The following is a 17,162-nucleotide window of genomic DNA, read 5'->3' on the forward strand; positions in this document are numbered from 1 at the left end:
CGCACGTTTTGTACATAGAGCCCACAAACAGACTTAGAAATGTGTGTAGCGCATGTAAGCATTGCATAAATGCATGTTTACATAGACCTGTGAGTGGAAGCCGTCACTCGAACTTGCGTTTCCGAGCCCGGTGTGAACGTAGATTAAGAGTCATGGGGCAAGATCTCTTCTGTTAAGTACTTTATGTCTCGAAGCTGTGTTTAAAATTACGCATGTGCAAAAAAAAAAAGAAGAAAAAAAAAACTGGCACAAATATCTTAAAGGCAGTGTCACCTCCCTTGGCACTGTAGCCACCAATGACCTTGAGAAACACCTACATTTTCAATAGCAAAAGTCATCTTTATAATAATATTACACATCCCCTTTTATAGATGCAAAGTGCAAAAAACTGAATTGGTATACTTAAGCTCATAAACATAACAGACAAAAAAAATTATAGAAATACAGAGAATGATATCAGTGTTGGAGCCTAAAAAAGCATGCCGGCAAACTCTGAATATTTAACAAGCACTTAAAACAAGTCACATGATATTCGTTTTTTCCCCCATAGGACTCAATTTTAAACTCTTTGTCAACGCGAACATAAATGAGTCAAGCTTTTTAAGATGCTACCTCTTTCTTGCCTACAGCTGAAGTATTGTACTTGGCTGTAACATAAAAACCATAAGGAGAGAAAAAAGAAGCAAACAACCATCAACACAACTCTCACAACAAAAGCCTCTTGGGACATTATTTACATATGAAGCTGTCATGCTTTTGTAAGGGGTTTGTTTAAAAGGTATAATTACACAAATACAACGAGAAGATTTTCTTTTTTTCAATACTATAGTTTCTGCAGGCAAACTCACAAATGAGAGTTTGAGTGGGTTCTTTGGAGATGGATGTACACAGAAAGGTAGAAAAGAACAGGTAAAGGGAGCCTATGACGTAAAACTTTTTTTTAATACAAAGCATACTCCATGCCTATGAATTTTATCCTTTTCTTCCAGATGAGGAAAAGTCAATGTTTGCAATGATAAACTGCATTTAGAGTTAAATAACTTTATAAATGGAGATAAAAATGTCTTGACTTACAAAGTAGTAAGAGCAAGGAAGAATACAGGCATGTTGCTTGGATTTGATGGTCCTGTGCCGAAACTAATAGCTAATTAGAGGAGAAATAAAGATGAAGGATGAGGGGATGAGTGGGCAGACTGACAGGAGGGTTGAGTTGCAAGTCATTTTTCAGTCTACTATTGTAGAGAAGGGCATGTTTTTATGGAGGTTGGGGTTTTGAGAGTGTCTGTTCCGGCTGCGCACAGAGCTGAACACCATGTTGCAACCTGGGATTTTGCACTTGTGCATCTCTCGCAGGTGCACAGTCTTGTAGTGCACTCGCAGGGTCCCTTTGTTGCTGTACATTTTGTGGCAGATGTTACAGAGGATCCCACCACTGCTGCCATTACTGGCCCCCATGGATGATAAGAGGAATGGTGAGGAAGGACCCAAACCCTCACCTCGTCCTTCTCTTACTTCTCCAGTTTCATCCTGATGTCCCCCTTCGCCCCGGTCCTCGGCCCGCTGAGAGTAGTCCTCTCCGTCGCTGTTGCCCTCCTCTTCCTGTTCTTCAATTTCTTCCTCAAGGTCATCTAATAAGATGCCTTCATCGCTGCCCTCTTCTGACTCATGTGAGGAGTGGACGCTGCTGCTAGATTGAACACTGGATGTGGTGCTCAGGTCCAACACCATGTAATCATCTGGCTGGCCCTGCAAGAAGCCATTGGCGTGGCGGCTTTTAAGTTCTTGGTGTAGAGAATGGTGAGGGTATTCATTGCTCATAACGGAATGGCCATTGTGGGGCAGACCAGGGAACCGTAGGCTGGCGGCTCCGATGCCAAGTCTGGTCAAGGGGTCCAAGCCTGTATGGTGCCCACCATAGATCTTGGCCAGCAGCTCAGCTTGCAGGTCCTTAGGCAGTGGCGTGAGTCGGGGGTCCAAGACAATGTCATCCAGTTCTTTGGTCAGCAGTTTTCGGTGCAGGTTGATGTTGGAGCTGTGCCTAATATGAGAGGACAGTCAGTATATGATACATAGCTACGTCTTAGATACCAACAACCATTTAAAAATATAAAATTATATTTTTTCATTTATATCAGATCATTTTTTAATAATGTTGGTCTTCCAGATACAAAAACACTTCAAGAAAGAGACATCCATCCTGTAGCTTTCCTCTGAGAAAGTGCAATAACATAGCAACGAGACAGAGCATCCTGCTAGTGTTTACGTCTGTCAGCATGTCTGCTCTGCACAGCACTCAAATCCAATAGACTCTGACTCAATTAAATACTCCACCATATTGAATGGGAGTTTATCAATTGATTCGAGCAGTGGTAATGTGATAATCGAGGGGAACTGGATAGCATATTAGCTCTAGGCCCTGACAGCGTTCTTGCATTTATTCTCTATTGGAGGTGGCTTAATCGAGCACCTCAATGAACATGTCTTTATGTAGCACTGGATTCAATTGAGATGGACATTTTTTTTCCAAACACAAGGAAAGCTGTATCACTCGAGGTGTCACAGCCCAAAACAAAGTCAGCAACCAAAGCCATGCTTAAGCCAGAAAACATTTAGTTAGCACACGCAGCCATGCTAAAGGTGCAAGGTGAAATGAACTTAAATTGTAGATCATTACCTTTTTTACTTCATTTATTAATTATGATTTTAAAAAAATGGAGGGGGGGGGTGTACACTACACATGACACAATAGAACAGCACAAAAAAAATACCTAAAACAAAACGTAAGATGCCAATGACCATTGTCAAGTTCGACATATGCAAGGCCTACTTCTATCCCATTGGTTCATCAAATCAAGTGACAACAATGTGCAAACTTTAAGAGCCTTTAGTATGAAGGGTTTCCATGCAGGGAGGGCACATGTGTGTAAAGCAAACCAAATGACCAAAAAAAAAAAAAAAGGCATCCGTATTAGGACGGGCAAAAAAATGGAGTCACAATGGATTGTAGAGCTTACCAGCAGTGGCAGGGTTGATGCAGTCAAAAAGGGTCCCTTTCCTTTAATTATTTACTTCCCTATCCGACATTGTCCTGCAAGAGGTAGAAATACATTCATTTGAGGGACCCTTTTCTGTGAACCAAGCAACCAGGAGCCCGTCCACTCGAGCATCGTCAGCATTGTGGGAAGGGAGCGTAACAAAAACGATTAATCATGAATGCATGTGTGCTTGCACTCATTAATGTTTATTTATGTTTACTTGATTGTCTGATAAAGCAGGATTTTAAAAAGACATAATCGTTTCTAATATTTCACCATTAACTTGTGAACAAAGGGTGTCACTGATTTACTGTCAGTGGTGCAGCATTTTTGGGTGAGTGCACATTGCCATGTTTCTAAAAATCCTTTCTTGCGTTTCTAGGGAAACATATTTGATTTGGGGGCACACATTTACTCTGTCATGGTCTGGATGCTGTCGATGATGCTCAGGTAGGCAGGTCCATAGTAACATGTCTCCAACTGTAAAACAACACCTTCTCACTGCTAATAAGCTCTAAAATAACAATGTCTTCCTACTAAAGTCAAACATGCTAAACAACATGCTGTAAGTAGTCAAAAGTATTTTAAAAAAATGTTACTCCAAATTTGTAACACATAAAAAAAAGAAAATAATCCCAACTATTATTGCAAAATAAAATAATGAATGATAAAATTGGCTACATGTTACATTATTTAGATGTTATTTTATATGAAGTGGGGAAAAAGCTCATTTATGGTCATTATAATTAAGACTGTTATTCAGTCTCTGTGTTGGCGGTACTTCCTTTCCCTGCACAATCAAAATAAGCTAACTGTATCCAAACACAGAGGACATAATGCCCTCGTCCTTTCATTTATCAGATTTAGACGTTCTGCCCCGTTTTTCACTCCCTTCCATCCCTCTACCTCTATCACTCCTCTTCAGTATGCTATTCAGCGTGTTCTGTCTTTTCAGCCCCCCCCCAACACACCTCCCTCTCAACAGTACCTCCCTGTTGGCCAGTAATGTGGCTGGCAAACTAATTTGACAGCCTCATCTTCGTCCAAAAGATGGGGGAGGCCTCCAGAGAGGCCATTTTTGACTGTGCAGAGGAGGCAGAGTGAGAGTGTGCCTGTCCCAACTGGCGTTAATCATCTTTAGGCTCATCTGATGGCCCTTGCCCTTGCTTTTGTGTCGGTGTGAATGTGTATGTATATATATCCACACCTGTGTATGTCATCTAAATGACTCATAATGTGTAAATGAGACGGAGGGGCTGGCTGAATCAGACTGACACCAGAGGTTCTTTGTCTTTCCTGTCATTTCGGGTGGGTTATGAGGTTTTGGGTGTGTGTGGGAGGACAGGAACTTTAGTAACATTTATCATTCTTTTACCATTATATCTATTTTGCATTGTTTCTGCCTTTTAGGAAGGCACATTTTTAAATTATTAAGGATTTTTAAAAAGCTGTGATTCAAAATTATTTGCAAGCCTTTACCATTTTTTTTCCTTTTGAAGCATTTTAATTGGAGTCAGGTTTGATTATATAAATATTCATTTATTTATTTGTATTCCATGCAATGAGAAACACTCCACTAAACCATAAAAATGGAGGGAAAACGTATTTTTTATCTGTGTTTTTCATTCAGCACTTATGTTAAATAAATGTTTTCCACCGTGTTCTCTATAAGAGCTGCATGTCCTTTGTTTACACGGAAACAAACAGAGCTGACTGGATAGCAGAGGAGTCAGCTCCACATGGCGTGAGGGGATCAAGAGAAAAGGAGGAAGACGGAGAAAGGAAGGACAGGGGAGGAAAGAGACTCTAACATAATTAACCTTCATTCTCTCCCTTTTCAGTGGCCCATGCAGGGACCACGGACTTTGCGCGCCTGCACCCAGGGAATTTGAGAATAGCAAGGCCACCTGCTTACAGTGGCAGCAAAGAAATAACACACTGGGGTGAAGGTTAAAAGAAAAGTTGGACAGGATAATAAACATATGATAAACAAGGAAAGTTTTGTCACAATAAAGAAGAGCTATTATAACGAAGACTAATAATAGTGATAAATAGTGGAGAACACCACTCTGGTACTTTATCATGCAGCCTCTACATCGCTCGTGTTCACTTCCCAAAATAAATATGCAATTATTTACCACTGTGCAGAAGTCAGCCAAGAGGCTTAGGGAAACCACTTCACTGTACACAGTAAAACACACACATGCTTAAACTGCTCTCCGTTTTCTACTGAAAATACTCACATTACACGCCTGCTTCAGGGCAAAGAAAATTATCTGCTTTTGTAGAAGTGTATGCGGTCTGCGTAAATGTTCGGATGTGGAAGGAATTTAGGGGTATTCATACAAAATATGTTCCCGCTGAGATATCAGCAACTGGTTGTTTTCTTCCTTAGATCACCTCCCCCTCCAAAAAAAAAGAAAGGAAAGCCTTTCATGCAGCCCTTTTGCCTTTTTTTTCTTTCTTGCTGGACATATCAGATAAGAACAGGACATTCCTGATTCTTGATGACATATAGCAGCAGGCAATTAATCAAAATGTAATTGTAAAACATACACTCACATCATAGTTGGCAAATAAATCTATTCTGGAGGAAGACTAGATCAAGTTTACAAGCAATAATTGTTCATTTTTCATTTTGTGCAAGTGTCCGTGCCGTTTCCCATTAAATGCACCGATGAAAACAAAGCAAAAAAATTTGTTGTAATTTATTTTTTCATTAATGATACTCAAACTCTTATTATGTCATTAGAGGATTATACAGACACAGATTTGATGGGAGCACATCTTGTGTACTGAGTCATCTGAAAGCCACAGGATTCCATGATTCCACTGTCTGTTGTTTTGCTCCCTGTTTGAGCCTGCAGGGCAGTAATATATGCCCACACACCGCAGTGAAATGTAGGTGAAAAGTAGGTATTATAGTATTATAGTATAATATATATATATTATACTATAATACTAATATATAATAATATATATATATTATAGTATTTATTAATGTACATTTGCAAAACTGACTGAAAAGCGCATTCGGAAATTTTGTATTAACTGCCTGTTTTTTAATTTTTTTAATTACTGCTAACTAGAATATAATTTTTTACCAGGAAGCTATAAAAATCTGTTTAAAAAAAAAAGTTTGCATATTTAAAAACAAGAATGAGTGTGCACGTGTTGCGTATCAGACTATAGCCTTACCTGAAGCATTTAAGCCTAGGTGGGACCTAACACACTCAGTGGTGACATTAAGTTGCGGAGAGGCAACACATGCTATAACACTTCTTCAATTTTGCTGTTGTCTGCAAAGCTGGGTTAGGTGAGCAGCAGGGTTTCACATTTACGGACGCAAACCTTCCTGCTTCGCACCTCATGATACCCTCTCATATCCACCATAATAGAGTCTGAGAATCACCAGCTCCATTTACGTGCAGCTAATGAAAAAACAGTGCCAGGAACAGAAGCCACAAAAATAGCAAATGTAATAAAAGGCTTGGTGAAGAAAATGATGAGCAAGTTTGGGTGCAGGAAGGTAGTCGAAGTAAACAGGTAGTGTGCAAAAAAATGAATGAATCACTTGTTATTTGCTATTAAAAATATAGTTTTTTGAAATCACTATCAAACACAAACAAAATGTTTCTTTTTTCCCCCCTCCATATCTTTAGGATCCTTTACTACCTCTGGGCATCTGTAGGATGCTTTACCTCCAACATAAGTTGTGTCATTTACCCCTGTCAGTGCTGTTCTAGCCAGTGATATGTGCTAACAAACCCAGGTGAATGTGGTTAGCCTCACCTCCTAATGCGCTAATAAATGCAGCGGTTTAACAAACTGCTTTTGATGTTAATATATGCGCCTTCACCTTCCTGTGACAAGGTGAGGTAGTGAGATCAGGTAAACAAGACACTGCAGCTGGAGGGTTGACGTACACAGCCGCCTGTGTCTTTGGCTACATGTGTAAGTGTTCCAGCTCATGCCACTCAACTCTTTTCAACTTGAAATTAGAGCAGATGTCCCTGAATCTATTTTAAGTTTTGCATAAACTAACAGATGTTCAGTCAAAGCCTATTAAGAGAACTTTAAAAAGAAATAGAGGTAAAAAAGTTCTTTAGAATATGTACAATTCCTTTAAAACTATCAGGAGACAAGCAGCCATCTTTGCATAATCAGACCACTGATTATTACACACATTTTACAGGTAATGAGACAGAATTGCGACATTGAACGTAGCACTGACCTGTCACGGCTCCGTCGGGAGGGAAAAGCAGCATTGCAGCCAGCCACAGTGCACATGTGCATCTCTTTAAGGTGCACGTTCTTGTAGTGCAGTTTCATACTGTAGGAGCTCTTGAAGCTCTTCTTGCACACATAGCAGATCTTGGGATCAGGACTTGAACACGGATCCCCTTCCGGTGATTGGGAAGAAGGGAACTTGGGTGGACTGGCACCGTATCCTATCGAGGAGATATGGTGCCAGCTCTCATGCAGAGCTGCCATGCTTGCAGCAGCAGCTGCTGCTGCTGCCATGCCTCCATTATAGAGGCCGTATTGGCTCATGCAGAACATGTCGTAAGATGGATCGTTGAGTTCTTCTTTAATCTTGATGGGAGGATGGTGAGGGGGGGGCGAGGAATGGCCGTTTCCTTCTACTTCTTTTCTCATGTGGGTTTCATGACCACTTTCACTGTCCAGGACTTTGTCCTGGCCTCTTAGACCCCTGTTGTGCTTTTGCTCTTCCTCTGCATCCATTAGCTCATCTCTGTAGAACATCTTTGAATCAGAGGTTTCTGACTCGTTTTCAAAGTCTCTCTCATTGTCTTGATCCTCTGATGTGAAGCTGTCCATACATCGTAGCTCAGAAGCACCACCCCTGCTGTCACTGCCAGTCCCTTCCCTGCATTCATCTTCACTCTGCCTCATCATTCCTCTGAGAGCTAGGCCTGGGCTCATCTCATCCTGAGAGGGAGAATGCTGTCCACTACCACCGCTTTGGTGTCCGTTGCCACTGTTGTTTTTGCTGTTACAGTTTCCATTGATTTTGATGTTGTTGTGCAAAAGAGATGTTTGGTGATTGAGGTTATGATGTATACTATTATCGTCATCTTCATCTTTGTCCTCATATTCATCTGCAACATCAATCACTTCCTTTTCAATCTTAACTGGCATACTGGATTTACGAGGTTTCTTTTTGGGTGTGGGGTCACTGTTTATACTGAGGTCTTGACTGGCACTGGAGGTGGCTAGCCGGTGTGACAAGGGACCTGCTTCTGACATGTGCATACTATTGTGTGATGCAACCGATGCAGCAGCAAGTATCTGCTGTTGCTGGTCCATCAGGGCGGTGCTATTGGTAGAGGTGGGCATGATGGGACTGGTTGGCAGTGACACTGGGGAACTGACGAGGTCTGCTGGGGACACTAGAGTTCGATAAAATGGGGGCACTGGTTGAACTGGCTGGACCGACTTCAGGGATGGGAATACCAGTTGACTTGGAAGAGGAGACTGAAGCAAGGGGTCTACTGGAGGAGTAGTGAAACCCAATGGTGGTCTTCCTGGGCTGGTGAGTGTAAAGCCACCATTCTTGCTGCTTGAGATGACAGGTGTACCAGTGGTGGAGTTGGCACGAATAAGGTCCTTGTCACGGTTATTCCGCAACATGGGCATGTGCAACCGGGGATTAGGATTGGCACTATGTCGGTTACGGCTGCGCAAAGAGCTAAAGACCATATTGCATCCTTCAATGGTGCAACGGTGTTTAATTTTCAAGTGTACAGCATTATAGTGTATCTTCAATGTGCCTTTGTCGTAAAAGGTTTTTCCACAGGAGTTGCAGCACACGCGACCCTTTCGTGAGGTTGTTCCCATGCGTCGCATACGGTGATGCATCTTGGTGGAGAAAGTTGAGTGTGAGATAGTTTTGGAAGGTTCATCTTTTATAAACTGATGATGAACCTGGTGGTCACTCAGGTTGTTTAGTTGTTGAGGTTGACTTTGGGATTGCTGTTGGCTCTGCTGTTGTTGCTGAAGTTGTGTTTGCTGTTGTTGCTGCTGAGCTTGCTGAGTAGAAGGGGAAGGGGAAATTGGCGATCCACAGTTGCTGGGTTCTTTCTTGGGTTCTGTGTTATTGTTCATGGCTCCTAAAACTCCTCGACTAGGGCTCTGACCAGTGCGGAACGGTGATAGAGATACCTCTGACTCACTGGTCTCCACTTGTTCTCCTTGATTTGGTAGGCTGGGCTCCCGCAGCCGCATGGAAGACTGCTCCAAAGAGAGCCCGTTTGGAGGCAAACCAAGCATGGGGGCAGAGACTGGGTTGATATACTGGAATGGCAGAAGGAATGCTAAACTGTTAGGGATATTTTCAAAGTGGTGAATGCTTGAAGGGCTACTATTTTCTATATGTATGGAGGAGAGCCCTGGACTGCGTGTCCTGTTATTACTTTCAATGAATGTCCTGATTCCAGAGTCTGTCTTGGACGAGGGTACAGTAACAGCCTGACCTTCTTTCTCCTGAATGGCCATCAGTTCTACGATGGACTTGGTCTCACCAAAGCGCAGGAACTGCTGCAGGGTGATAATCTCCTCTTCTCTGGACATGATAGTCCAACGATCCAGTACCTTGCCTGCTGCATCCTACATGTCCAAAAACGACAGAAAAAAATACAAATATTAAAAGACTCTGAATTGCCTCAGTTTTTCATAATCATGGAATAGGTTCATTACTAAAATTCAGATGTTGCAAAACATTTTCTCCGCTTCCTGTTCTCATTCGTTTTATTATTATTTTTTACATTATTATTTTTGATTTGTATACTACACACTTGCAATAAAATCTTAAGGCTGAGTCATATAGCCACTACATACTCTTTTGGGCATGTTCCATGTATGACATTTCAGTCTTTTATGATACATTCATAAGTGTTTCTTGCTTTAGTCATTCGCCTATGTGCGCAGATGTCCATCGAGGGTTACGGCCAACGGGTCTTCACCCGAATTCGGTTTTGAATTTCTGCTGTTCAGAATTTTTGGCCTATTGAGTATTACGCAGTATACGTGTATTTTGCGTAGTTTATATGCAAATATTATATAATCTATATGTAATCCTAAATAAATCTGATGCAATTGTCCGTGCCTTTTGTGAGATTATGAAACAAATTTGTGTCTTCCAACGACCGTTCCACTTATGTCTAACAGAGTTTTCATGTACCACTGATGTAGAACCTTTACATCGGATATACGGCGCACATATTACGTACAAAATATGTAATTGACGCACAAATCACTAATGGATTGCATATAAACAGTGCAATAAGCACGCACAGTCTTTTTCCATATTGATTTACGTGTTCCTTGCATGGTTTATTTGTACTTCTGTGGTTGTAATGTGATTCATTCGTGAAACATCTGTGAAAATTTCACATAATTTTTTTTTTTTTTTTTTTCTCTTTTCTTTATTTTGCACATTTCTTTTGCACATCTCTTTACCTGCACTGTTTTGTAAATAGCTCTTTAAATTATACCACATTTTCCTTGTTCTCTTTTTTTATTTTTATTTATATTATTCTTACTCTTTTTTTCCTGTCAGTTGTTATGGTAACGAACAAATTTCCCACGTGTGGGATCAATAAAGTATTTCTGATTCTGATTCTGATAATGACTACAAGCTTTTAGACTTTTTCCGTGTATATTCCTGTATGACCTATCTGCAATCGTGCAATTTGTGCAAAATGTACATAGTGGCTGTGTGACATAGCCTTTATGCAGTTGTTAAAAATTTAGTGATTTACAAACATTCATATAAAACACTGAAATGGGCCTTGAACAACTTCCCCCAAATTTTTCTTTTTCCTTGAAAAAATAGTTTAAAACTCCACCAAAAACATTTTTTATGCAAAAAGTCCTACATTTACTTGTAAGACCAAAAACTTTGTTAGAAAAGGGGTATTTTTAATTATTAACACAAGACAATGCTCAACCATGATTGGATGGCATCTCTACTTCTCTGTAGGAATCTAACCAAATGGAGAAAATATATATATACATGTGATAATGTTAAAGGAACTAATGATATAAGGCGTTTGTCTGGAAAAAAAAGGGAAATTTACAAGTGAAACATGAAGATGCAGTGTAAACACTATGGCCCAAACACAGGCTCCTGGGAGACCAGTAACAAGTGGAATCAAGGGAGTAATAGAAGCGATGACAATTAGTCATACTGAAATGATAACATTTCTTATGTGCTCCCAGCTGCTGGCGCCTATAAAATATAAATGGCAATACTGGTGAGTAGAAAGCTGTAAAAACCAACATCACAAAGCACAAAGGGCCCTGTGAGGAGAAAACAGAAGATAAATGTTTAAAAAGAGACAGCAAAAAAAGAGATCGTATGGGAGAAACATAGAGGAAGAAACAGAGAAAATAAAAGTGTGAGTGGTTTCATATCATGCCCTCAGATATGCTGGAGAAACAGATTCTTCTGAGACGAAACATCAATAGTCACTGGGGTATTTTGTTGTTAAATATACATTAAAAAACATTTTTGTACTTTCATTCTGTGTGCACTCTGGAGTTTTAGCCTGGAGGTATGACTTTAAATTCTAGCCTGAGTACTATTATTCACACTGCATGGCCATCTGGGCATTAGTACTTCCATTTGATTAAACTAAAAAAAAAAAATGAAAGCAAATTAAAAAATGAATCTTTAAATAGTTCTACTACCAGAAGATTTCTTAAGAAATTGTGTTTCTAAGAAGTAAGGCAGTCTGACATTATTCACACACAACTAAATTGTGCTACACAGTTAAACACAATAAGGTATCCAACTCAGCTTTGAACATCTTTAAATGCAGTTTTTAGTCTTTTAAACAGTGTCTCTGATTTGAGATCTGTAAAAAATAACGGATGTTTAATTTAACTATAGCCCAATTTGCATTTTTTTTTCAATGTCCCTGCCATCAGTTCCACTTTCAAGTTTAAAGACCACGCCATTTGTGAATGACCTGCTCTGCAACAATGATGTAAATGTTAAGTCTAAAAATACATGCTATATGTATTTGATTTTGAATATATATGAAAAAGCAGTATATGTAAACAAATCATTACAATGATATCAAGATTAAATTATTCAAAAACGTCTTTATAACAATATTTTCTTTTGGTTCAAACATTTTTTGCATTATATTTTTCACTCCTTAAATGATAAGAAAATAATAAAAAACACTTTTTTTTGGCAATCTGCATGTCTAAGAACTAATTCTTAGAGGAAAATTTATTTTTATAGTCAAGATCAGGGATGGACAAACTTTTTAACTCGTGGGCCGCAATAGGTTCTAAAATTTATCACAAAGGGCCAGACTAGGATCAGATGCGATAACTGACCTCTTAACAGAAAGAAATAACATTAAATCTGAACAAACACATGCTTTAATTTTAATTGAAAATCAAAAATATATATATATATTTGGAATTTTTATTTACAAACCCTCTGTGTTTATCATTTTACGGTCAGTTGCTTCCATGGGTTGATGTCTCTCCGGAAAAAACTTTTACTTTTAAAAAATTAAAGTAATGCTGCATTCATGTGGTGTTGGAATGATTGAAAAAATGACTGTCCAACTCAAAAAGCACACAGGAATGTTGACACCAAATCCTCCAACACTACATGAATGCAAAAAAAAAAAATGTCTGCACCAAAACAAAGGTCAATTTAATTGTAGTGCACCAACTATGAGGAGACATCAGAATTACAGAGAAAATAAATTATTAATAGGGATTATATAATTTATTCCAGTTTGGCCAGATTTAATACTTTAACGGGTCACTATGGTCGTAGTTTACCCACCCCTGGTCAAGATGCACTTAAACAGGGTCATTCAAAAGGGGTTTATTCAGACATACCTTTGGTTTGTCTGAAGATTAATAACCCCTCTTGTTAAAGTAAAATATGTCCAACACAAGAGGCCCTCAGCTCTCATCTGTCTGCCCAGCTGTTGGACAGGACAAGTTAAAAAAAATAAAAAAATAAAAAATAAAAAATAAACAGGGTCATTCCTGGAGAAAGGATTTTATAAAAACACAAACATGGAAGCCAAGCTACCATAAATGAATAAAATATACTAGCTTTATTTTTTGGCATGGGTGACGCTAATTTGTCATTTTTCCCTTTAAAAGTATTAATTCACATGTAAAATAATGATACGGTCAAATACAAAAGGCATAAAATATGCCAAAATACATATCTAATGAATGTTGACACACACCTCAAGGCAAACACATGCCACTATAATCTTTACTGCTATAAGTTTCACAACTCCACTCCCCTGCATTAGCCTAGTGATGCTGCTGCTAAAGAAACAAATATGCCATTGGAAGCACTTTTACAAGTAGGCACTCATCTTCCAATTAGCTTAATGTGGCCCTCTCCCCCCTATATTTTCCAGGCGTGCTCCACCTCTTCTTGTACACTCCCTCCAGTAAAATCTCATTAATCCACCCCTCCCCATTTCCCATAGTGCTATGACATATTAGTCCGTCATTATGCATCCCTGAGTCCTTTAAACAATGCAGCTAAACCTCTGTTTGCCGGGTTAATGACTATTAGCCAATAATTACAGGAGAGAGGCGATGGGGTACCCTACTTTATCTGGTCGACAGCTTCTGCTGTTAGTTTATTTTATCCGCCTGCCTTCACGTCTTCCAGAACTAATCTGGAAACCTTTGTATTTATTTATCGCTTTGCTGCTGCGCTGTGTTCAGAATACACAGCTGTCTTTAATATTGTCGAGCTGGAGGGCTGTGCAGTGGGTGAAGAGTGAGATAAACCGCCAACAACGACGATGAGCAAATGATGGGCTTGTCATGCGCTGGGCAACAACTGTCAGTAAAAACAAATCAGGCGGTTATGCAATTAGCAGGTTATTTGATTGGTCATATTAGGAGGCAGGTCGTTTTGATTATCATAGCTTACATGATGAGTTCTTAGCAATTTAACATGTATGAGCTTTTTATGAATTCTAACTCATATTTGAATGAATCTTGAAGTAAGGCAAATAGAAATGATTGTTTTCATTATTTATATTATTGATGTGTGTCCGGAAAAAACAACTAAAATTCCTAGATGATGCCCTGTCGGATCCATACAAACACAAGAGTAACCACACTGATCACAAGACAGTTCACATGCCACAGGGAAAATCAGTTCTCACAATGGCAAAGTGAACCATGGGAACCACATTGATTCACCAATCACCTTGCAGTGCATGCGATCTCCTCTGAGCCTCCAGGGAATCCCCATTGATCTCCAGTCCCGCTCTCAGATATAGTTTCTTTAAAAAACACACACACGCTCTTTTCCTGTGTTTGCCACTTCAAGGGAGGTTAAGCAGAAGTTCCTTGTGATCTGAGAAGGTCTTGAACCTTGACACCTTCTTTTTCCATATTCTGCCTCCCTCTCCAACTCCATATTGGGAAGTATGAATAATGCAGAGAAGCTAGTGGCGAGGAGACGCCGTGGGGAATGGGTTCATGAGAAACCCACTGCCCGGAGCCATCACATAAGAGGGCAAGAGCTCCCAAGACACAGCCTGCTCGTCCAGTGGCTTCCCAGTGGCAGGTCAGAGATCACATGTGAACAAGGAATTCCTCTTCTTCCTTTGTGATGAACCAAAGAAAAAAGGCGAACTGCAAAAGGGTTGCAGGTGGGGGGACATTTGTAAGACCCAAAAAGGTCAACATTTACATCCTGTGATATAGTAAATGTCTTCTTTATTGGCCTCTCATCAAATGTATCAGTTATAGACATAAACCTAAAATATTTCAAAGAACAGGACCATGAAGCTGTGACTTTGTAATGTCCAGTAAATTGCAAGTAATAAAACAATTGTTTAAAAGTTGGTTTGTATTTAAAAAAGCCTGAAAGATATCTACATCAATACACAAACAAACAAATTTGTGTATGTTAATTTTGTTCATTAAAGTAAAGTAATCATGGATTAGAACATTATGTTTTATATTTTCAGCTTTTATTTAAAAAGGTTTTTGCTATATAATCATTTATTTCTCATATATGGCTAAAAATGTTCAAAAAATAAAGATTTAAGACTTCCAAAATAGCTCTTCTTAGCTACTAAAACATTGTAAAATTAATAAATTAAATTCCATGACGTCTTTTACCATATAGTTGTAATATTTCTATAAATATTAAGATTTTAATTATAACTGATGTGAAACAAGATAAAACAAAACTAAAAGTGAAAACCCAGTTTTATGCACTTTTCCTCTGTGTGTGTGAGAGAGTGTGTGTGTGTGTGGGGGGGAGTGTTAAATGTGATGGTGGGAAGAAAATAGCACCACCTCCTATTGGAAAATGCACTTGATGCTTTCCAGTTTGATTTCTTCTTTATCATTTTATGAAGAATGATGCACAGGGCATTGCCTTGGTTAATAATATGCTCATCGCACCTAGAGAAGAGTGTTTGCTGATCTCCAGCATAAGTAAATGTGAAAAGGCCAAAGGGGTTATTCTGCCATACCAGACACATTGATCAACTAACAGGCCACAAGACACCCTGCTTTCACCTCTCAGCCTAATTCAACTCACAGCTTTTGTTAAAAATTCATGCCTGTGTGATCGTTGTTGCCACAGGCTCACTAATCGACAGAGGTGAGACTTATGGCCACCTAAAGCGCAGTTCAAGATTGTTAGGAAGGTGGATGTATGAGATGAAGGGGTTTTAGAGAAATTCTGCCTCCACTGCCTTTTTTTACTATAAGGTAACTAAATTTTTTTTACTTATCCTCCTTTTCACTTCCACCACCTTTATTAAAGTTCAAAAACTACCCTCGACATTTTACAGAATAGCTTTTACCCAGCTGTGCTGAGGAACAGTAATAGTAGTTGGTGTGTAAAACTCAGCGATCTAACACAGAACTAGAATGAATGACTCTGTGATGAGAGGTGGAGTGATAGAAGCGGTGAGGGAACGTCTGAAGTTTCACATTAATTGAGGATGATTCGTATGATCCGCTGGGCCTGTACGTAGCGGCCAGGGTCTGTCGCAGGCCTGGGAGACAGATGTGGGGGCCTCTGTGCTCCCTCCAGGGCCAAAACGAAGCAGTGAAGCAGCTAAGAATTGCTCTGTCTTTTCTGTGTGTGTGTGTGTGCGTGTGTTTTGTTATAAATGCTTCTTTGTCCGACTTATTTCACATCTCCTTTGTCTTGTTACTGCTCTGGCAGGGGGTCATTACAGAGTAGGTGCATTAACATATGCGCACATTTGCTCTTTGCCTCCGTAATTGTGTGGCTGCACTGTGTCCTAATCCATTACTTGTTTCTATCCTCTATAAAATGTACATTATAACCAATAATGACTAGCAAAATTTTGTCTTTACCATATTAATAAGGTAAGTGGAAAAAGGATATTGGAAAATTTTGGCTTAAACGCGTTCTCTTGTACTGTTTATTAAAGACCCATTCTGATGAAAATCATGTTTTTTGTGTTTTTAACTTTTTTTTGTGTCATTTTACCCATGATAGAGGACATATATGAAGAAAATTAAGCTCTGAATTTTCATTTAAATTGTAGTGAAAGAGGAGCAGACGAAATAAATGCAGTTAGAAAAAGCTTGTAAGTGTGATGTAAAGGCTATTTCGGCAAGCCACAAGCTGCCTGCTCTGCTCCATTCTGATGCATTCACTTCCAGACGACTAGATCGATGTATGTCCAATATATTTCTCGCCATTTTTGTTACACCAGTAATGTTAAGGCCCGTACACACCGGGACGAATATTCGCCAGGCGTTATTCGCCAGCGTTTTTCGCCACGTTTTTTGTGTTCACACCCAGGCGATTTTCGCTGACGATGAGTGGAGTGAACATGCAATTTCATTCCCTGACATTAGATGGCGCTTAATGTAAAACAGAAATACTCCTGTACACAAGGTGGCGCTGCGCAACTTTACGCTTCTTAAAGTCGCTTTTCACTCAGAAGAAGAGAGCAAGTATTTACACGCTTGTCAGAATCAAACAAAGAAAACATGAATATTTCAAGCACCAGTAGCTCCAACTGGTGCTTGGTTCGGGGATGTTTTAGAATGTCCGTCATTATTGCTTCGCGGCTGTGTAGACGCTAC

The 17,162-nt window shown here is 39.5% G+C and overlaps 1 protein-coding gene across 6 annotated transcripts in view; it reads right to left on the minus strand.

The window, feature by feature from the left end:
* Positions 1 to 318: 318 nt before the first annotated feature.
* The window catches only part of LOC144981231 (zinc finger protein basonuclin-2-like), a 174,414-nt gene continuing 157,570 nt past the window's right edge, over positions 319 to 17,162 (minus strand). For 3 of the 6 annotated variants that reach the window (XM_078952070.1, XM_078952068.1, XM_078952072.1), the window contains 2 exons: positions 7,270 to 9,665; positions 807 to 2,038 (listed from right to left, as the gene is read on the minus strand). In XM_078952070.1, coding sequence (XP_078808196.1) covers positions 1,225 to 2,038; positions 7,270 to 9,665 — 3,210 coding nt within the window. In that variant the 3' untranslated portion in view covers positions 807 to 1,224. Of the gene's footprint in view, positions 2,039 to 3,014; positions 3,089 to 7,269; positions 9,666 to 17,162 lie in introns of all 6 variants that reach the window. The other 3 variants (XM_078952067.1, XM_078952063.1, XM_078952076.1) reach the window with 2 other exon arrangements.

This window comes from Oryzias latipes, chromosome 1 (genome assembly GCF_053564925.1).
Source record: "Oryzias latipes strain Hd-rR chromosome 1, Olatipes_Hd-rR_3.1".
Classification (NCBI taxonomy): Eukaryota; Metazoa; Chordata; class Actinopteri; order Beloniformes; family Adrianichthyidae; genus Oryzias; species Oryzias latipes.